Source organism: Zeugodacus cucurbitae, chromosome 3 (genome assembly GCF_028554725.1).
Source record: "Zeugodacus cucurbitae isolate PBARC_wt_2022May chromosome 3, idZeuCucr1.2, whole genome shotgun sequence".
Taxonomy (NCBI): Eukaryota; Metazoa; Arthropoda; class Insecta; order Diptera; family Tephritidae; genus Zeugodacus; species Zeugodacus cucurbitae.
The window spans coordinates 65,197,533-65,221,221 of NC_071668.1; the positions used below are offsets into that span (position 1 = coordinate 65,197,533).

The following is a 23,689-nucleotide window of genomic DNA, read 5'->3' on the forward strand; positions in this document are numbered from 1 at the left end:
CATTTTAGAACTCGATTGAAGACGATTAAATGAAACAAAAGCCATAGTTCAGTTTGCATTAACCATCGTGATCTTTATAGACGAAAATATGTTAATTTTAGGGTCTCTATGAGAAACATGAGATTTAGATCTGATATTCCATCTTTGAAGGTACTTATAAGGCACTTTTAGAATCATCGTATATATGCAAAACTATATATGTTTGTAATTTATTTTATTGTCATATTTTTTTTTAAATATTCATATTAAATACTTTGAAAACTAATAAAAAACTTAAATTCAATATTTAAGGACCACCCTAATGTATACATACACATATATATCAATATCAAAATATATTTTTTTATCAAAATAAAATATATATTCAGGCAGGTTCTGTAATTCACTTCCGAGTGAAATTCAAGCAAATTCACTTTCAATCCGATATATGGTATATTTGGTGTACTGAATTTCGATTTTACTTTTCAAATTCCACATTTTTTTTTTAATTTTCACTTTCACTCGAATTGCAGAACCTGCCTGATTAACTTGAGAGTTATTTATTAAATTCAACTTAGTACTGAAAAAAATACTGTTCAATTTTTGAGTACCACCCTAATGTGTATATGTGAAAAAATTTATATTTTTTATTGTTTGTTCAAATAAGTCTTGAAATCCTGCATTATGTCCATCCTACGACTAAAAAGATTATGTATTTTACTTTTTTAAGGACTACCTTAATGTATAATTTATTTCTTAATATTATATATAGTTATATTACCTTTATTCATATTAGTTTAATGCTTCCAATACATAATACAATTGAAAAATAAATATAAAAGAAAATATATATAATATAAAAATTTAAGAGCCACCCTAACTTACATATTTATCTATGTAAATGCATGTCTCATTTATATTTGTACATATCAGGTTTAATTATTCATTATTGCTTTAATTCGCAAGACTTAAAAAATATATTTCAATTTATAGCACCACCCTAAAGCAATACAAACAAATAAAATTATATTTTTTTATTCATGTTTATTCATATTAGCTTCAAATTACTGCAATAATAAAATAATGATTATGCCATAAATATTATGTGTCGTTAAAAGATTTCACACTCATCTAAACACATTTCACTCACATATAGATACATACATACCTACATATATATATATAAATCCGCAATACGTAAAGCTGCGGCAAAATAGATATAAATATCTCAATACTCCATACTTTAAGTCCATAAAAATAATGGCAGCGCTGTTTTTCTTGTTTATGACTTTAGGACAGTTGTTGCTGTAAGATCGTTAAAAATAATTTAATAGCAGTGTGAGTTCCCTGCTCGCGCTAACTCTACTGCTGTTTTGCCGTCACTGACATATTTATGACTTGCCTTTGAGTCAATATTGAAACATAAAAATTTGTTATTTATTATTTTCTCTGCTATTGAAAAGCTATAAGCAAAGAGGCTAAAATGAACGGATAGCCTTGAGAAGCTTGTAGATGTGCTGAGAAATGGAAATAGACAGCAATATGCACATACCTTCATTTTCACTTACACTTAAGTATGTGTATATGATGATACCTACTCAAGGTTCCGATTGAAGTGGCACTGAGGAATGCAATTTGAGTTGAGAATTTCGATTAGCTGTTAATGGTGCTTAATGTGGCTGAATGAGCTTCATTGCGGGATAAATTTATAGGGGCATTGACTTGATAACTTTTTTTTTTTAACAATCTTCAACATATAATCACAAAATCCTAACTCACCACACTTTCACTCTTTCCTATTATCTACTTTTAGGCGGTTTACAAATCGAACAAAGTCGCGAAGAGGATCAAGGCAAATACGAATGTGTCGCTGAGAATTCAGTTGGCACCGAACACTCGAAAGCAACGAATTTATATGTGAAAGTACGTCGCGTACCGCCCACATTCTCACGTCCACCAGAGCCCATTAACGAGGTGATGCTGGGAGCGAATTTGAATCTCTCCTGCATTGCGGTGGGCTCACCAATGCCACATGTGAAATGGATGAAAGGTAGAAAAGAAGACGAAATAAAAAAAAAAAAGAAATTTTTGAATACATTTTTTTCTCTCACACAGGCGCTCAAGATCTAACACCCGAAAACGATATACCAATCGGTCGTAATATACTACAACTAACAAATATACAACAGAGCGCGAATTTCACTTGCATTGCGGCTTCGTCATTGGGACAAATTGAAGCGACGGCGATGGTGAAAGTTCAATGTAAGTTTTGTGAAAGCTTTTATAAGCTTCTTTTACGATATATTTATTCAAACTATCAATATTATTTTACATTTTTGTACGCTTATAGCACTTCCAGCTGCTCCGACAGACGTGCAAATATCAGAGGTCACCGCGACCTCAGTTCGTTTGGAGTGGTCTTACAAGGGACCCGAAGACTTGCAATACTATGTGATACAGTACAAACCAAAAAATGCAAATCAGGTTAGTTGAAAATAAAAATATATCAAATAAATAAAAAATAAAATGTGAAAGCTTTCACTTCGCTCACAACAACAATCGAGCTTTCATTAATTGAAGTGTTCAAATTGTTCATACAAACATAGGCCAACTAGTTTTTTAGGCAAAAGCTCGAAAGGAGTAGTAATCTTAGAAAATGGAACTATATAATTTTTTTTTTTTTTTTTTGATAGAAAGCTTTCACTTCGAACTTAAAATATTCATTAATTATGCGCTTCAAACCAAAACAAAAATTTTGTAATCCGTCATTAAATTTTCAAATCTGAATTTACTGAGTTCATATATAATTTTCAAGATAAAATATTAATTCATCATTTCGATCATCTTCCTACTTTTCACAGGCTTTCAGCGAAATTAGTGGCATTATAACGATGTTTTATGTTGTGCGCGCCTTAAGCCCATACACCGAATATGAATTCTATGTGATAGCGGTAAATACGATCGGACGTGGACCGCCATCGAAACCAGAGACTTGTACCACTGGTGAGACAAGTAAGTAAAAAAAACCATTAATAAAATAATACAAATAAGAAATAAATAATTTTTGGAGCTTGAAATTATATACGAAAGCTCGAGCATAAAAATGACATAGTTAATTAAATATGAGAATTGTATGCCAAATATAAAAGCTTTGCTAAAAGCTCTTATGAAATAGAATTTTGAATTAGTGATACTCTAAAAAGCTTAAATAGAAACTACTAGGAACTATTTTGGAATTGGAACTAAAATAATAAGAAAAGCTTTCATGTGAGCTTTCGTGCCTTTATAAATTCTCTAAAAATCTTAAAAAGAACGAATTTAGAAACTACTTAGAACTGTTTTGGAATTGAAACTAAAAAAATATAAAAGCTTTCATGTGAGCTTTCACGCCTTAAAAAAAAACTTCATATATATTGAAGTGATAAGGAGTTTGGCGAGTTTTTCTCTATTTGTACTTCCGTAATTAATACTTCTATCTATGCTACGAAGCTTTATGATAGCTTTAAAAATATTATTGTGGTATTTTTATTTAAGAACAGACTTCAAATAGTGCAAATGCTCTACATACAGTTTTAAAAACTATAAAATAATTTTTCACCGATTTAGATACACTTAAAATATGAAAGCTTACATGAAAGCTTTTATTAGTAGAACATGATTAGTTGAATTTGAAGATTTAATACGTAAATATTTTTAAAATATTATATAAGGAAACTTTGAAAAATTTTATAACTATCAAAAAGTCTCTAAAACTTAGTTAATAAGCGAGGCAGCTGTTTCAGCTACCTGTCAATGATCATTTGTATAAACACATTTAATATATCATAAGTATTGTATATATATCTATGTATTTTTGAAAGAGCTTTCAAAAGCTCTGCCATTTATTAAACAAATTCGCTTTGAAATGTCATTAATGAATGCATTTGTTTCTTCTTCTTCTTCCTCTCTTTTCAACTCTCTAACTTATTAACATGCTGTCTTTTGAAGGATTTTTCTAACAAATTTTTATTGTATTCAATAACAGTTTTTATTGTTTGTTTGTTCGGTTGTTTTTAGTAATAGTTGGTCTTTTTGTGTTTGTTGGTTTTGTATTGTAAAAAAAACCAAAACTTTTCTGTTTTTGAAGTTCTGAAAGTTTTGCTGCGATTTTTTTTTTGTTTTGATCGTGTTCTAGCTACTCAAATCAAATTTCTCTCTTTCTCTCTGTTCCCATTTTGTTTTGTGTTTTCTTCATTCATCGCTCGCTATCATGGACTAACAACAACAACAACAAATCAAAATAACCGATAACCAAACTAAACTAAAAACGCAAAAATCATAGGCGATTTCACATTCGGAGGTGCAAGTAAGTGTAATTTTCCATACTAACATAAAATATTAAAGCAAAAAACCAAAAAAAAAAAAAAACAACAAAACCATTTTCATGCATTTGTATTTGAACAAATTGATTATTTTTTGCTTTTATTTTTATTTGCAATGCATAAAAGCTCGTTTAAGCTCTAAGTGTGCTTAAGTTTATCAAGAGTTAGTTTTTGTATAGTAAAGTAATGACTAGCCTGATTCGTACAAACCGCACGCAAACGTTGTTCGAATTGAAATAAATTGAGAAAACATATCCGTTGTAGGTTCCTGTGTGGTATGTATGTGTGTGTGTGACTATCGTTTTGAAGTATGTATATGTGTATGTGTGTGCTAGTGAGCATTGCTACCCCTGAAAGCATGCTATAAAACGTTCAACGATATCAATTGCACCATTTAAGCGGTAATTTCCATGAAAGGCAATCAGTTGGCGGAGTAACGGTACATGCAGGAAGTACACAGACACATACATACACACTCGAGTATGTGTGGTTATAAAGCGTTACAAATGCAACAAAGAAATGTAGATAAAAATGTATAAACGTTAAACAATTTCAATAACAATCGAATTGCAGGCGTTACGTTGGCAAAACCAAAAAAAAAAAAAAAAAACAAGCAGACACTGTCGATGAACAGGCGGCGAGCACAGCATATAGCATTGCATAGCATAAGTGAATTGCACTGCAATTTTATGCGCACTCACCTTATGTAGACATATTCCTATACACATGCATATGCATTTATGGCGAAAGTTTTCCGCACCTGCCAAGCGGCAAGGTAAACGTAAAGTTTAACCATTTTTTTTGTTGTAAAATATAAAAAAATGGAAAAAATGCGCAAAAATCGTGTATAAGAATTCACTGCCGCCACGTCGCAACTATAAAACCATGCAGGTTTACATGTTTTCCAATTTTCATAGCATACTTTTAGCTGCAACAGCGCGTCAGTCAGCGTGTGCAGCTGCGTTTATTGGCGCAGCATATCACATTGTAAAAGCGCAACAGCAACAGCTCAAACTAAATTTCAACAGCGTAAAATATTTAAAAAAATATGCTTTTGAAAAATTTCAATACTCTCTCACATATTGTATTATAAAATATCGCCGCTATGTCGGCGCAAATACATAAAGTGTCTTTGTAAACTTTTACACTTCAATATTCTAGACGGCGCGAAACATGCCGGAAGTGCCATTGTTAGCTTGAAACGTATGCTGTGTTAATACAGTGAAACAATATGATAAACTGGGAGGTTTTACTACTAAAACAGTGGAGAAATAAATTCGAAACAATTTTAATTGTTCTATTATACTTTAATTATATTTATCAAAATTAAAATTCAAAACAACTTTTATAAAAAAAAAAACAATACATATGTAAATATAGCTAACCCATTATTATTAGAAGAAATAACCAACGATTCAGATATATATAACTATACAGTGTTATAGTTCAGCATTTTGGTTTATTATTTAAAATTAATATAATATTTCCAATGAATCGCAGTATTTTGTTCATAAACTGACGGTGAAGACCTACATAACCAAAATATCAACCCACATAAGTTTGGTGGATTAGTAGGACCTGTTGAGAGCATCTGCTATCTCTATATTCAAACCCAACTAAGCAAAAAATATCCTCCTATCACCGTAACCAGAGATATGAACAACTCAAGTGAGAAAAGCATACCACGATCTCACAATCCTCATTAAATGAGTTTTTAATTAGATACCCCAGGCAATATTTCCAATAATTTTGTAGCAGTAATGCACTCGGAACATTTTAAGCAAGGAAATTCTTTCCATAACAAAAATGATTAGCATACCTTTAGGCGTAAAGCTAATTAAAAATGTATTGCTCAACTTCCACCACAGGGATTTCTTGAAACATACTTAAGTGGTTCATCATCCTCCTTAAAGCACACACTCATCACAAATGCTCCTCAAAAACTCAAAAGTTATTTGGCAAGAACGATTTCCAACTGGAACATACTCGATAGTTAGGAGAAAGATTTTTATTGTAAGAATTATACTCCGAGATCTACCTAGCTTCACTTCTGTTGAGCTTTTGTGAACCACTTTTTACTAGTAAAATCGTGAATGTCAAGAATTTACCCTATTCTCCATGCCTTTAATCCACCATAACTCTCTATATACGAGGGCTGTTATATATATTTCTGGCTCAATAATGAAAATAGGAATATTTATCAACGAAAATGGTTTTATTGTTTTTCACAATATTCTCCATCAAGATTTATACACTTTTGCATGCGCTCAAACCAATTTTCGAAGCACTTTTTTTGAGCCTTTCTTTGAGCGATTGTCAAATTGTGCGGGATCCAACGAGAACAAACCTGATTACGGCCAGGTGTAGGTGTTCATGAAATATAGAATGTATGCTGGTGGGAGAAATGCATAGGCATGCCTCTATCTGAAGGTATGTTACATGACGGTCTTGCATTATCAGTTCACGTACGGCATCGATGTTTTCTGGCACAACGGCTGTTTTTGGACGACCTTCACGGAATTCGTCTTTGAGCGAGCGTCGGCCACGATTGAATTCGTTGTACCAGTTTTTTACAGTGCTATAGGATGGTGCTTCATAGCCATACAAATATTTTAGTTCATCGATGCACTCTTGTCGCGATAATCCACGTCGAAAGTTGTGAAAAATGATCGCACGAAAATGTTCACGATTTAATTCCATTTTTTGGCCGAGATGAATTTTTTAATTCCCTGTAAATAAAACAATTCACGATTAAATGACAAAACGTTCTGAGTGATGTTATGCTAAAAAATGTCAAACTTTCCAATGGAAATGTCAGATTGCACCTGGCACCACTTAGTGTTGCCTAGGCCAGAAATATATATAGCAGCCCTCGTAACTCATAAATTGTAATAGTCTATTTTTAAATCAAACAGTTCCAAATACTATATAAGTTAAACCTTCATGGGATCTCTTGAAATGTATAACAATACTTCTTCAAAGCCCAATATCCTGTGTCTTCTTCAAAGAGACTTGAACATATGATTTCTAAAAGGGAGGGCACTGTACAACAAAACAATGAAAACAATCCTACTCGACGTGCACATTCTTCAAAGAGACTAACATATCTTTTCTAAAAAATATAGTGTATAGTACTATTGAACTCTGAAAATATTACTTATCTGTGTGCACAATGCATTCTGTCTGTTTAAAACAAAGCTTCTTCATAGATAGTCTGATAAACACTAAGAATGACTGTCACCATTTTTTGCATAGTTTCCCATCACAATATTAGGTTGTCAAATATCCGCTTTTTTTGCAAATATGCGACGTTTCGTTCAATAATCTCTGTCCATCTAGACGGCAACTTCATAATACCCCCCTCGTAGAAGCCCCCTCCTTATTTGCGAAGGATCGATCGCATAGTTCAAGCGGTCCAGTTGTTCGCAGTAGATGGTAGAATTAAGCGTCTGACCAAGCGTCTGGAGCAGTTCATAGTGGATGATTCCCTTCCAATCCGACCAAACACACAGGAAAATCTTCCTGGCCGTCAATCCCGACTTGGCCACTGTTTGGGACGATTCCCCGGCCTTCGACCAGAACCGTTTTCGCTTGATATTGTCGTATGTGATCCATTTTCGTCGCCAGTCACCATCCACTTCAAAAATGGGACGAGTACGTTCCTTTTCAGCAGCATATCGCAGGCGTTGATTCGGTGCAGAAGCAGTTTTTGCTTCAAATTATGCGGCACCCAAACATCATGCTTTTTTGTGTATCGAGCCTTCTGCAGATGGTTTAAAATGGTTTGGTGACTAACTCCCATCTTCTGGGCGTTGTCACAAGATGCCACATACCGGTCTAACTCGATGTTTTCCATGATTTGATCTTCCGCCGGCTGGAAAACCTCGTCCAAACCATTCCTCCGCAGTTCGAAGTGATAGAGTACCATCCCCCAAATCACCATTAATCTGACGGAACGTTTTTCTTGCGGATTTGAAGGAAAACTTTAAAATAGCGCGAATTTCGACGTTAGTGAACTCCATGTTTACAGGTCTATAACTGTTGAACGCAATATCCCAACAAATGGTGCATAGCGTCGTTTTGTACGTTATGTCAAGACCTTTCAAAGATGTATTGTATTGCCAGATACGAGCTCAATAGCGCTTTATACATATCCGCGAAATTCAAAAGACAAAAAAGGAGATGTTGACAACCTTATGTAATTCAAACTCAGTTGTAGGTCCAAGTACACTTGGTATGACGACTAAAATGAATGAACTCTGTCAAGAATATAATAATTCATAGATGTGCGAAGTTTTTGAGAAAAATTTCTTGGCTTTGGTTAATAGACGAAGCCTGTTGAGTAAATAGTCATATGGTTGAGAAGAAGCTGTTTATGGTGTCTTTGTGACCTAAAAATCACAAAAAATTTGTGTGGGATAACTTCAATCAGATCGTTGATGAACGCGTTAATGAAGTAGTATCTTATATGGTACACCCACATATGTAAAATTACAACCCACACACAGTGCAAGCAGTGATTATCAAAAAAATATGAAATCGGTCGCCTGCAGCACAGACAAAGCTTATATTTTACATTCTGATGTGTATTACAAGCATGAATGCGTGCATATATTTGTATGTACGAATAAACTTGTATACTTTTGAACATTTATGTGCGTAATTGCACGGCAAAGGAAAAACTTTAACAACGGAAAAAGCCAAGCAAATATCCAAAGTAAAGTAATCGAAGCAATTGTGAGAGTCGAGCAGCTGAAGCAACAGCAACCGGACGGCAATGCCAAAGGTTACACATGCAAGCTTACGACAGACTCCAACTAATGTGTAGAGGCAACATGTGCATGTAGAGAAAGGCACGTACCGGCAAGTGCGACGATCAAAGCGTTGCCATGTATGTAATACATATGTGTATGCCCATGCATGTGCGTTGAATTGCACTATGATTTTATGTGGCAACGACCGTCGGCCGACATGAAGTGCGCAATTTTATTGGCACAATTATCCTTATCGTTCGCCGATGCTGTTGTCGTAGCTAGCAGCAGCAGCGGGCAGGCAGACATGCATATGTAGAAATGTGTGTATATATTTCTGTGTTTGCATTTTCTACTTGTTTTTTTTTCGTGTGTATGCATTAGTGTGGTTCTAAAATTCGAATTTGGAAAAAATATACTTTATATATATTTTTTATTTATTTTTATGTATTTGATAGAATAAACAAGAGTATTAATAATATTGTTCATAGGTTCCTTTATTGAACTCTGAAATATTTATTAAAAAATTATACATAACTAAAGTAATTGCCAAGTTTCTAAATTTCCTTATTTAAACTTTACTTCTGGTTTATAAACGAAAAATGCCAAAGGTATTTCCATGAATATTCCAAACGTTAATAGCTTTAGAAAAGGTTTAAAAGCTTTAAAGCTCTCGAGACAAATGAAAGAAAGAGAGTTAGAGCGTTTTTTTGAAAATTGATTAATCAACCGGCCTCTGCTCGATTAAAACATCTATTAAGATCGGTTCACCATACAAAATAAATTCTACATTTATTTTAAATTGAATTTTAATCGATTCGAAAATCAAATTTAGCTCTGCGACAAAGAACGTACATCGTACGTCGATTGTCAGAATTTTTTGATAAAAAAAAGCTACGGTAAATGTTGCTACTAAAAAATATTAATCAGCTGATGGAACTTACCAACTTCTTATGAAAAGCAAAAACATAGCAGCTGATCGGTTATCGAGTAGCTGGCAGTATAAAAATCATAAAAGGGTTGCTCAAAAATAATTTAATTGATCAATTAATTTGAACGCTATAAGAAATAAAACTATTTCAAGTTTCAATGATTGTATTTTCCGACCACCTTTCAAGCTGATGTATTTATATATTATATTTTAATATAAATTTAACTTTCGGTTGATCATCGCAAAGAATTCTAAAATATTTATAATTATCTGAAAACTACAATTCATCGAAAGCTTTCAAGCTTTCAACGGCTTTTATAATTAAAGCAAAAAAAAAAAATATTTTATCTTCATATTTCATTTTTCTTGTTAAAAAAAGAAATTATTCGTAAAAAAAATCTTCCTCGCCCGTTTATAAACGCAAAGAAATCTAAAATATTTATAATTCCTTTAAAAATACAAATTTGAAAAGCTTTCAAGCTTCCAGTGACAGCTTTTACATTTTTTACAAGCTGATTGATGCCCTCGTAAGAGCTTTTACAATTACAGCAAAATTATATAAATCTTAAATTGTCTAACTTTCTTTATAATTCCTGCATTCATGGTTAAAAAAAATATTCGTAAAAAAATTCCGACCACCCTAATGCACATTACCATGTTATAGGAAATAGTATCTTTTTAACCCAAACGCTTTCAACATTTTTTTAAATTTATTTAATTCCACATAACTAAAAAATTTTACTATAAAAATTATTATAAATATACATAATTCTAACCTCCCTAATGCACATTACCAAAAAGCAGCAACACACATCAACAGCGCCTGCATTGATAGCAAAGCATGCATTTCCTCTCGTACATTCGTTAACTGCATCCCTCTCCACTCACTCACATACACTCAAACTCATATACATCCCTTCCAACAACAACAGCGCTCTCACTGTCATCCAAAGCTTAGGCCAAACGCTCATTCTCAGCCCATTTTGTACGCAAATACACAAATTCGTTCAGCTTTTCTTTGACATGCATGCTACTTAAGCGTATCGATTTCCTTTTCTCCAGCCCCCTTCGTCACTACGCTCATCCCTCTTACACTTTTTTAGGCGCATAAGCTGCTTTTCTGTATTCTGTGTTTTGTGCTTAAAGTTTTCATTCAATTTTATGCTTTCGTTCTGCTGCTGCTGTTGCGTTGATTGCATTTTGATTTTTATTTTGTGATTTTTTTTTTGTTATTGTTGTAATCTATAAATTTGCTTACAATGCTTCTGTTGTGTTGTTGGATATTTTTTTCCGCTGCTTTGCTTAACTTTTCGCTTCTGCTACTGGGACTTACATATTTTTTTCTCTCACTGCTTCTCTGTGGTCTTGTATCATCGCTTATCTTTTTTATAACTGCACACATACAACTCGTTACTCAATACTAACCAATTTGAAAGTTCTAGCTGTATTCCAGATTAACACTTTTTCTATGTGGTTCTATCACTTTTCATTAAATATCGGCAACTTTTGTTCGCGCAGCTAAAAGCATGGTGATTTCCCAATCTCACTTTTTCTCCCTCACTCTTCCTCTGTAGCCCTTACTTCCGCTACCTAACTGTTCCGCCACTCATTCTCTTCAACCCTCAACCCTTTACCCCTTCTATCAACCCATTGGCGGCAACCCAACTCTATAATAGCCATAAACAATTGTTGTTGTCCAGCTTATTTGTTCCTTTTTGCCGCCAGTTGGCAACGTGGCCCAGCTGCTCGTACTCGCATTATTTCTCGCCGTACAACGCAGAATTTACGTTACCTTTAGTAGCTGCAACACCGCTGGGATTACCGTTGTTACATTTTATTGGCAGTGATACTGCAATTTTGGCGTCCACCGCCGTCTCACGCCAACACTTTATTTCGGTGTTTTTTGTGTGGTCATCTTTTGGCTCTTCCTGCTGCGGTTGACGTTTGCAGTTTTTTACATAAAATTCTCGGTATTTTTTTCTAACCTTTTTACTTTGCCAAAAACTAATTTTTTCTGTGGCTTTTCACTGCAATGACACAACGGTTTGGCGAAGTTAATTAATTTTTTTCCTACACACCTTCGCTGATGCGTCGTTTTATGGAATTTATGTAAAGCTTTTGATAATTAAAAAGTTAGTCATCGAAATTTTTTTTGTCCGGGTTGACTTTGGCCGCAAGAGAAAAGATGGCTAATTAAATTTGGTTGCAACTTTTTTGTGCCCATTAAAGTTTTTTGAAACATGCTAACAAATTTACGGTACTTAAAGCAAAACATTTTGCCTAGGAAGTAACAAACATATTATGTTTCAATTTTGTATAATATTTTAGTTGATTTTAAGTTTACTTGAAAATACAAATTTTAATTTTTTTTTACACGATATGGTCAAAAAGGTTTTGGAAGAAGCTCTCGCTAGAAACTTTTAAAATGATAAGGTACTCGTTCTTAAAAAAAAATATAATAATACCCATTTAGAAAAATCAACACAGCAAACGCTTTTTCAAGCTGTTATTAATAGTGAAAGCTCCTGAAATTTCATTAGCAAAAAAAAAAACTTTTTAAAAACATTAACTCAAAAAAGCTTTTTCAGTCGTAATAAAAAAATGTGAAAGCTCTTTGAATAAAATTAAAGTAATAAGAACAGCTTTTGAAAAAATCAACCATGCAAAAGCTTTTTCAAATACAATCGAAATATGTGAAGCTTATTAAATTACAGTGTTAAAAAGCTTTTAAAAAATTAACTCTGAAAAAACTTTTCGAACATAATAAAAGAACTTAAAAGACTTAAAAAGAGTGAAAGATAACTATTTTTCAGTAGTTAGGACAGCCATTAAAAATAAAAATAATAAAAATAGTGAGCGCTCATTGAGTTTCAATACTGAAAAAAATTAAACCAAAATGTAAAGCGTTTTAAAAAAATTAACTCCGAAAAAGTTTTTTCAATCGTAATTCAAATTCATTGTGAAAGCTCATTGAGGTTCAGTAATAAGAAAAGCGTTTGAAAAAATCAACCATGCAAACGCTTTTTAAACGCAATCAAAATATTTTAAAGCTTATTAAATTTCAGTAATAAAAAATGTTTTAAAAATCAACTCTAGCTAAAAAATCTTTTCGAATATATTTAAAGAACGTGAAAGATCACAATTTTCAGTAGCTCGAACAGCCTTTAAACAAATAAACTTTAAACAACTTTTTTAATCACAATAAATAATAATGAAAGCTTATTAACTTTCAGTACTAAAAAAAACACAAAACAAAAATGTATTCCGAAGAAGCCTTTCACTTATATTAAAAATAGTGAAAGCTCATTAAGTTTGAGTAGGAAGAAAAGCTTTTAAAAACATCAACAAAGCTTTCTAAGCATACTAAAAAGCTTCAACATTTACGCACTCTCTAAAAAGCTTTAAAAGTTCAACTCTTTCAAAGAAAAAATTTAAAGGCCTTAATAACAGTAATAAGAAACGTTTTTTTAACTTCTGCAAAAGCTTTTTTTCAAAATTAATATAAAAGAAATATATATCACATAACTATTAAAAAGCTTTCTAATCATTCATTCTAAAAAGCAGTTAAACATTAAACCCTTTCAAATAATTATTTTTAAGTTTCAGTAGTAAGAAAGCTTTATCCAACTCTGAGAAAGTTTTTTTTCAAAATTTTTTACCCAAAATTAACTCACTTCGATTTTAATTAAAACAAATTCATTCGCACTCGTCTCATAACATTGCCGCAAGTGTCTATATAACAACAACCTCATTGTTTCCACAACACACCGCAAGAAAACTAACCCAACTTTTGGATAGAAAAGAATTTAAACCCTGTACACGCGCTATACACCACTACATTCTCAGTAGCTTTCGCATAAATGTCTTGCATAAATTGCAACCGCAAATTGCTGGTAAAAGACCAACAAACGAGCAAAGACATCAACAACAACAACAACAACAATGGCATTTACAAATCACTAGCATTAAGACTGTTAACGCTATTAAAGAGTCCTTTCGTTGGCTTATTGTGTAAAGCGGTGTTGCTCAAGCCCAAACTGAAGCTGCAGCTGAGCACGTTACATGGCATATGAGGTCTTGGCGATTACGAAGCCGCAGAGCACTTCAAACACACACACACACATGCTATTTGCCGCATACCACTTCATTTCGTCAATATAACAGTGTGGTAGCGCAAGTGTAACTAATCACTACCGCTCCGCTCAGAAGCAGCCAACGGCCTTACGCAACGCAATCGACGAAAATCGTCGAAATTGCAGCCAATGTGGCTAGCTCAAGTAACGGCAGTATTTTGCGGGTTTGCTCTTAGTGTTACTGTAAGTATAAGCAGCTAGTCTGCGTGCAGGCGGTACAGTGTTCACTGGGTAATTGAGACTAACTTTTTTTGTTGAAATTATTGGAAAACCGATTAATCGATATTTCTTAATTTTTTTTTTTTTGATATTTCGCTTAATTTCACAATTTTATCAGAAAAAAGAAAATATTAGGATGGCAAATATCTCCCTTTCGCCTTTTTGTCTTTTGAATTTCTCGGCTGTGTGCTACAAAGCTCTTATCTGGCAATGCTACAATACATCTTTGAAAGGTCTGACATGACCTACAAAACGACGATATGCATGATTAGTTTGGATATTGCGTTCAACAGTTATAGACGTGTAATCATGGAGTTTACTAACGCCGAAATTCGCGCTATTTTAAAGTTTCCCTTCGTTAAAGGCGAATCCGCTAGAGAAACGTTCCGTGAGATTAATGGTGTTTTTGGGGAATGGTACTCTATCACTTCGAACTGCGGAGGAATGGTTTCGAACATTCAGAGCGGGTGAAAACGACACCATGGATAAGCCAGCCGGTGGAAGACTTGTGACGACGAATACCGATCAAATCATGGACAACATCGAGTTAGACCGGCTTGTGGCAAAAATTCTTGCCGCATGATTTAAATCAACGCCTGCTGCTGAAAAGGAACGAGCTCGATCCATTTTTGAAGAGTATGATGGCTGGCGTCGGAAAATGGATCACATACAACAATATCAAGCGAAAACAGTCGTGGTCGAAGGCTGGTGAATCGTCCCAAACATGGGCCGAGCCGGGATTAACTTGGCCAGGAAGGTTTGGAACACTATGAGCTGCTCCCATATAGTCAGACGTTTAATTCTACCATCAGGCGATCGACCAGAAGCGTACAGAATTGATCAACAGAACTATGCCAGACCATACACTTCGTTAATGACCCGTCAGAAGCTTCGGGAGCTCGGATGGGAGATTTTATCGCATCCAAAGTTGAAATCAAAAGAGACTTGTGAAAAGTGGCCGTCCGAATTCTTCGCATATAAGGAGGGGCGCTTCTGCGAGGGGGTATTATGAAGTTGCCGTCTAGATGGAAACAGATTATCGAACGAAGCGGCGCACATTTGAACTAAATCCGATCACTATAACACTTTTTATAAAAAATTGAATGAAGAGCAAAAAATCGGAAGGGAGATATTTGCTGACCTAATATATATGTTATAAATTACGTATTTCTATAATAATTTAATAAAATTTAACCAAGCATATAATTTAAATTGGGGAAAATATTGTTCAGAAACCACCTAATCTGAATCAGCTGTTGATCAGCTTATCGTTACTCGCCAAAAATAATCAACCATAATTCAATTTCCCGCGGAAATACTGTAGTATTCAAACATCTAACACTGTCGGCTGCCCACACCAGCTTTGTGTTCTACTCTAGCCGATTTCTTCCCTCCCACACTTCAAGATTTACATAACGCCTTCAACACGTCCAACCCGTAGCGTTTGCCACCATTGCCCGTGTTGTTGTATAACGGGGTTTTTCTATTGTCCTCTCTGTTGTTCTTGTTGCTGTTAGATGGCGTATGCGAACGCGTCGCTTCAATGCCAACGATTACCATTTTCGTCATTGCCTTCATGGTGCGAGTGGCATGCACATTTTTGGAAAAACCAAATCTCACACGGCAAGCGGGCTTACAAAGGCAATGGGTTTACTCTGTTGCCTTTTTGGTATATTATGTGGGTGTTAGACCACCTTTGCGCTGGGACGTCTTACTTCTTCTACTAATGGCAGCCCTCTAATCATTCCAATATACTGCAATTGGCAAATGGTTCATTGAATATTTTACAACGTTACGCAGTAGAAGTACATACACAAGCATGCTTTCGAGCTGCTGGTTAATAGCAAGCAAGCATGCAATGAGCCGTTGAATAACGGTATTAAGTGTTACATGCCAATACCATTTCATTCACATCGACCAGCATGCATTTAACCCTTTATAACTCAACTAAGTAAAAACGGAAAAACTGTATCGTTTCTAATAGATTTCGGATAGAAATGAAATACGTGTTTTATAGTTTAAACAAATTTTTTTTTTTTTTTGGGTGAAAAACAACAAAAAAGGGTATGTGACAGATATGTCACGTTATGTAACAACGTCTCTAAGCTCAATAATAATATTTGTATTTCGTGAATATTTACATGTTTTTAAGAAGTGTGAAATTCTTTGAAGCAGTTGTTTTGCTTGTTGTAGCATAAAGTCACAACACATTTTTCACATACCGTTTGTGATACTCCAACACATCCTGGACGCTTGCAACGAATTCGTTTTTCTGCCCATACCGGCCAGTGTCCAACTTGATCTTGCCAAACTGCCATAGTAGGAACATGTTGGGCTGGGCCCTTATGCTTTTTAGATTGTATCTTGAAACGAAGAGGAATTGAACTTCGTTTCATAGGGGACTTTGTACCCAATTTGCACAACACCGTGGCAACTTCTAAACGAAAATCAGCAGATGACAACTGATTGCCCTCTATTTTTTTTTTCTTTATGAGCTCTTTTGTATAAGAGCCAAGCATTAGACACTGCAAGGTCTAAAAATAGATAAAATAGACGAACGTGCCATCGCTTGCTTATTACCTTATTACTCAATGTTACAGAAATGGTACAAACCTAAACTTCACTATATATTGTATTAGTGAACATTTTTTGAATTATCTTATAGGAATTAAACATAATAGTGAACGTACCTGAACTTTTCCACTAAATATTTTATTAAAACACTGAAAATTTTCTTATTTTTATCTTTTCGGTAATTGCAAGCACGTGCATTCACTAACTTTACCATAGCGAAAAAGAAAGTACCGTTTTATAAATGATGCCAATACATAATAAACCAGAGAATTTTAAAATTGAAAAATACGGAGTTTGACAGTGCTGGTATATCATACTTAAAAGGGAAAAATTAATTTTCCTATGTTTTGTGCCCTCTAAAAGGGTTTGTAACATATCTGTCACATGATGCTACAAAGGGTTAAGAATGTCATTATTGTTGTTGTTATTGCAATGGTTACACTGTTGTTGTATGCTTTCGTAGTTGTTGTTGCTGCTTTTATGCATGCCAAATTTCTATTTTTAGTGCTTTTAGTGCGTTTCGCCAAGAGCCAATCAATACAATTCCCATTTTTCACAATTTCTAAACGAAATGTCTCTCTCTTCTGTAGTTATAGGTGAACGCAAATTTCTTAAACAACATTCATGTATGTATGTCTGTAACAAGTGCCAGATTTTAGCTTAAAACAATTTTGATAAAATTTCGAAAATGGCAGGTCAACTGTAGTGAAATAATATCATTGTAAGCACATAATCTTTATAATCCGACTTGTGTGGATACCCGGTCACCGCGGAATCTCTGGAAACTGCAAAGCGGATCAGCTTGCAAGAGGTGCCCTCCCTCTCTCCTAACATCATTGACGCCTTAGTGGAAACGTGTGGGCAGTCTGTGATACACTTGCGCCAGAGCACTGGACACACTGTCCTCGAGTGAGCTCACGAAAGGTTGGAGAAAAGTAGCAAGGCCTTTCTGGCCACTGTGGACCGCTAACGGTCTTTACAACTACTGTCGCTCATCTCTCCGCGATCAGTGGAATGCTTACTGGCCATTGCCCAATTGGCACACACGCGGTGAGGCTAGGGATCAAGTCAGACGCTTGTTGCCAAAGCTATTTGAAGGAAGGTGAAGAATAATTGTCCAAGCACTACCTCCTTCAATGACCAGCTTTCGCCAGACTGAGATTAAAGCACCTCGGTAGGTATATCTTCGACGAATCCAGCGAAGTGACTGGAATCGACATTAGGCGACTTAAGAACTTTATTATAGAGTCCAAACGCTTTGTCGCATCATACAGGTTTTAGTGATTCGTTAGGAGTTTTCCCGGTGTCACAATGGACAATCGAGTCTGGCTAAGTGAGATTATCTGCATCTGCGGAGATCTACCCCTTAACCTATACTAAGCTCATAAATTTAAGAACGAAAAAAATCCCTAAAAAGTTTGTTGTTCTCACAAAACTCTGTGAATTGAATGTCACTGTCCTGATTAACACGTCACTTTTCTACAGGATTCTGCCTTTGCGAAATATTATTTGAAGCACCTACTATGAATTAAGCATACATCGAACTCGAGGTTTTATTCTCAGTCTTACGTGTATTCCAATTGCTAATTTGTAGAACAGCAATTTCATAGTTGTTTCATTAGTTCACAACATAAGATATTTCATATTTCTCTGTAATTAACGACTGACCAGCTAGATGGCGCTGTGGTCAAAAAAATTATAAAACCACCCTACATATAGTAGAATTTTTCTGATTTTAGAATAATAATTCGTTTTCATAACGCATATTTTAGAAATTTTTTATATACATTTATGAAATGCATTTTTTTATGAAATACAATAAATGTTAGAGCAACTTAAAGACTCAAAATTTACCTAAAAGTATGCAATCAAAAGGGTAAAACTTCAGCTATTACACCTACCATACATGCTAGTGAGTTACCAAAATACCAAAGTGGACAAACAAACTTTGTACACCGTAGGCATATTGATCCTGCTGCCTGCTCAGGTGGCCATGGCGTACGTGCAACGGAAAAAAAGACTACGTAGCACAGCAGCCTGCATAATGCAAGCGGCCAGGCACAGTTACCAATTTGACCCCGACCACGCAAGCAGCTACCAAAGATAAAGCTATAGTGCGGGTGCCATTTGTACACTTGGACGCGTACGATATGCCTGCATGTGTGGCACATGTTTGCCAGCCGAACACGCATTATCAATGGTCAATACAAGCAGCTGCCTGCCGTACACCTGCCTAGCTGTGTGGATGGTAAATATTCTAGCTTACCATTGAGCTATACTTAGAGCACTGTGCAGGCTTGGCATACAAAATGCACTTTATCACGAAGTGGTTTGTATGTATGTTTGTGCATGTCTACATGAAGGCTGTATGAGTTTTGCATGCAGCGTTGTGATTTAAAATTTCTCTGGTAAACTAAGTAACGACAAAGGATTGTTTTCTTAAAATAAAAATAAAAAGTATCGAAATTTTTCTCGAGTTCTCGACGTGATATGAATATATAAAATAGCCGAAAATGACTTTAAACTTAGCCGTCAGAGAAGACTCTCCTTAAAAAAAGAATAACGAGCAAAGGCATCCTCGAGATGAAAAATGTTTTAAACTTCCTCCGTGAGAAAATACTTCCACAAGGAGTAGTCGTTTGTAGGTGCTTAATTATATGAAATCATTCACTTTAAAAAGTACCGTTACTTAGCTTTCTTTATAGAATTTATTACTAAACAAGTCTCTATGGATCACAGACTAAAGTAGCATAAATATTCTGCAATTAACTAATCATTCGAAAGATCACCCATACGCACTGTTGAGCGCAACATATTTGTTAGATTTATCATTGCTGGATGGAAACAAAAGCAATAAAAGAAATTCAATTCAATCTTATCAAAACTAGGATATCTAAATAAATCAAATTTGATGACTAACTTAAAGCAAAGACGAAGCAATCGATGCTAATATCACTCATACGCCCGGTAGATACGGTCTGATAGTCACTAAATTTCTTTTTCCTGGGTTGCAAGTGGTGCAAATTATGAAATTCATGTATAGAGAAAGGGTTGAAAATTATATTTTCTCTAAACTAGAATATCTAAAATGGTAGAATATTGATAACTAACTTAGACAGAAGCAGAAAAATATTTTGAAATGTCACTCATACGCCATGGCGACGCAATATTCGGTAATTAAATTCTATAAAGGTTGTATTACTGTTCGAATAACCAAAAAGTAGTGTTTTGGATTTTATATATAGACAAAAAAGATTGAGCCTGAGCTGAGTTTATTAAAATAACACGAAAAATATCTTATAAAATTTGATGCACGATGTACATATGTATATGTGACCTGGTCTACGGAAAGGGGGCTTAGGTGTCTAAAAATTAATTTTCACTTTTAAGTTGATTCGGATGGAAGATGAGAGTTGTTTATTGTTAACAGCTGTTTGCCAGAAAACTAGTTTTCGCACGTTAGTTCCCTTTTCGTAGACCAGGTCACATATATATTTTACCGTAGTTCCTAGGTGGAACATAGCACCTCAATAAACAAATTATAATTAATTTTAGATACGCAAATATTTCACAAATTATAGTTATTATCGTAAACAAAGCGCACATAATTAGTTTAAAATTCAATAAAGAATATAAAAATTATAATAAATATAATAAATATATAAAATTTCGCTGGTATGGCCACCAGTGTAACTCATGAAAAATTAGGCGATTTTCGGGAATTTTTTTTAAAGAAAGTTCTCGATGGAATTTTTCGAAATTTTTTTAACATAATATAGTATATTTTCAGCTATTTTTAAGATTTTAAATTTTTACAAGAATATTGAAAAATAACGGAATTATGTAATTCCGGCCAAATGAGTAGCTGAAACAAAACAATTCAAAAAGGTTATTGAAGTTGAAGGTATTTCCTATACAAATATGTATCTCAAAAATTACCAAAATGGCGTAATTCTGAAAAAAGTGTCGTTTTTTAGGTAAAACAATGGTCGTTTTTAATGCCAAATTGATAATTTTCAACCAATTAAACAGATCGTCAGTAGGTCATTGTTTAGTAAATATTAGTTTGGCAAATATCTTCCTTCCGCTTTTTTGCTCTTTATTCAATGCCATTTCGTTCGATAGTCGTTTCCATCCTTATTTGCGAAGAACTCGGACAGCCACTTTTCCCAAGCCTCTTTTAAGTGCAACTTTACACCACCAATGGCGTTCGCCATGGACAGGAATAGGTGGTAATCACTTGGCTCACTCCCATCCGAGCTCACGTAGCTTCTGACGAGCCATCAACGAAGTGTGTGGTCTGGCGTTGTCATGGTGGAACACTACATCCTTCCTGTTGGCCATTTCGGAACGCTTTTGGTCGAGCGGCCCAGTTGTTCGCAGTAGATGGTAGAATTAGGCGTCTGGCCATATGGGAGCAGCTCATAGTGGAAGATTCCCTTCCAATCCCACCAAACGCACAACAAAACCTTCCTTCGTTAAAAATATTTCTACCAATGAATGCAAACATTTATATTATCAAAGTAAAGTCAAAGTAATGTCTAAAAGAGGCATATTAATTAAAACTTAGGAAATATGCCTTCAAATGTTGTTAAATTATTTACAAAAACTTAGAAGAGCTACCTCACCGTTGCCTAATTTAAATGCACTAAAAATGCATGAGAATTATTCCAGCATTTGTTTCAAAATTTCTCACATATCCACCGCAGATGCATTCTCATTATCACTGAAAAATTCTCAAAATATCACGCATACGCACTGTAGGTCGCTGCAAATTCACTCTACTATGCCTCTATGCTGCCGCCAACTTCATATTAACACATTCCAACGCTACACGCTGCTACAATTGCTGCCGACAAACCAAAAATGTACAAACAATTAATTTGCAAAGCAAATAGAAATCAATGCAACATATGAGGCAGCAATGATGCAACGCGCCACCACCACCGACCGACCGACCGCATGCCACACTACAAATGCAACTAATGTAGCAAACAAACAGCAAATAAACTACAATTTCCGCACAAAATTCACACACAAAAACAGCAGCAACAACAACAAGCGTGCCTAAAAAGCGGCAACAACGGTCGGATATCATTTCGAAATGCGAAAACGCAAATGAGACAAGCAAATATTATTTTACGCAGCGCATAGAGCGTTTGCTGAAGCGAAAAGAACCAGCGCATGATGACGGAACACAACGAACATGACTACAACGAACAATGGACAATGGCAAGCGTAACATTATTATGGCACGAACATGCAAAAGTGTGCAACCCTCTTGCTGCGGGCAAAAATGCTGTGTAATGCGTTGCAATGAACGGCATGTTTGAATGAATGTGAAATGTGCAGCGAAATTTGCGGTCAACAACGCGCGTGTATCTCCTTATTTTATATTGTTTTTGTTTTTGTTTTTTTTTGCGTTTTTTCACATTTTTCTCTGCCGTCATTCTGCAGCCTTTGTGCGACGCGTCAATATGGCAATTGCAAATGCAAACATTTTCACAAATCAATTTCGTTCATTATGAATGCAAAATGCGAATGCACAAACAAATAATGCAACATTTACTTTAGGGTGGGGCATAAATTTTGGAAATTTATTTACAATGGATAACCGAAAACTTAATTTTTAGGATGATTCATATTTTGTTTCGATTATCAAATTATTGCATATAAAATTTTTACTAATTTTTAACTTAACGTAGCCGTAACCGTAACTTAGGCGTAACCATAACTTAGACGTAAGGATATCTTAGACATAACCGCAACATAAATGTAACAGGAAAGTAACTTAGACGTAAACATAACTTAGACGTAACCGTAACCATAACTTTGACATAACTGTAACTTAACATAGACATAACTTTGGCGTAACGATAACTTAGACATAACCGTAACTTAGACGTAACGATATCTTAGCCGTAACCGTAACTGAAACGTAACTTAGCGTAACACCGTAACTTAGACGTAACCTCAACTTAGACGTAACCATAACTTCGACGTAACCATAAATTAGTCGTAACCTCAACTTAGACTAAAACATAACTTGGACGTAACTGTAACTTAAATGTTACTGAAACGTATACGTAACTTAAATGTAAACGTAACATAACCTTAACCGTAATTTAACAACTTACTCAGAAAATATACGGACTTTATACGTTCAAAAGCTTTTAGAGCCAAGATTTCTTCAAAACTCTTTGTATTCAAATTTTAGAACAACCCTAATACTCATACATATATGATTAAATCTGTATATGAGCATAGCATGAGAAAGTCGACTGCCATGAATGACAAGTAATATGCGCGCACCAAACACACATACATTCACCACTCGAATGCCACTCAGAAAATGCACGAGTCATACGACGAATATTTGTAGAAATGCACAGATATTGCTGGACATTTGAACACTACAGCGGGCAAACCAATGACAAATGAACAATAAAACGCACAAAATGAATCAAAAGCGCCACAATTGAACGAACAAAATGGACACATTGCCGTCGGAAAGGAAGAAGAGACGACTAATGCAGTAGATAAGAGGAGCTGATATTTTAGACAGATGGATAGATATGTGAGACGTAGCAGCAAGTAACAAAAATCAAAATGTATGCATGCTGGCGACTAGAAAGTGAACATATTCGAAGCGCTGAATGCATTTGAGTGGTTGTATATTTGAATAACAGTTATTTGAACTGCAGAGTTTTACCAAAGCATGGCTAACATATGTACACAGAG

At 34.8% G+C, this 23,689-nt stretch overlaps 1 protein-coding gene across 7 annotated transcripts in view; it reads left to right on the forward strand.

Moving 5' to 3' along the window:
- Positions 1-23,689, forward strand: part of Lar_1 (tyrosine-protein phosphatase Lar) — a 643,385-nt gene that overhangs the window by 527,801 nt on the left and 91,895 nt on the right. For 3 of the 7 annotated variants that reach the window (XM_011178395.3, XM_054227465.1, XM_011178390.3), the window contains 5 exons: positions 1,793-2,029; positions 2,095-2,241; positions 2,330-2,463; positions 2,841-2,991; positions 4,301-4,324. In XM_011178395.3, the coding sequence (XP_011176697.1) occupies positions 1,793-2,029; positions 2,095-2,241; positions 2,330-2,463; positions 2,841-2,991; positions 4,301-4,324 (693 nt within the window). The remainder of the gene's footprint in view (positions 1-1,792; positions 2,030-2,094; positions 2,242-2,329; positions 2,464-2,840; positions 2,992-4,300; positions 4,325-23,689) is intronic. The other 4 variants (XM_011178396.3, XM_011178392.3, XM_011178397.3 and 1 more) reach the window with 2 other exon arrangements.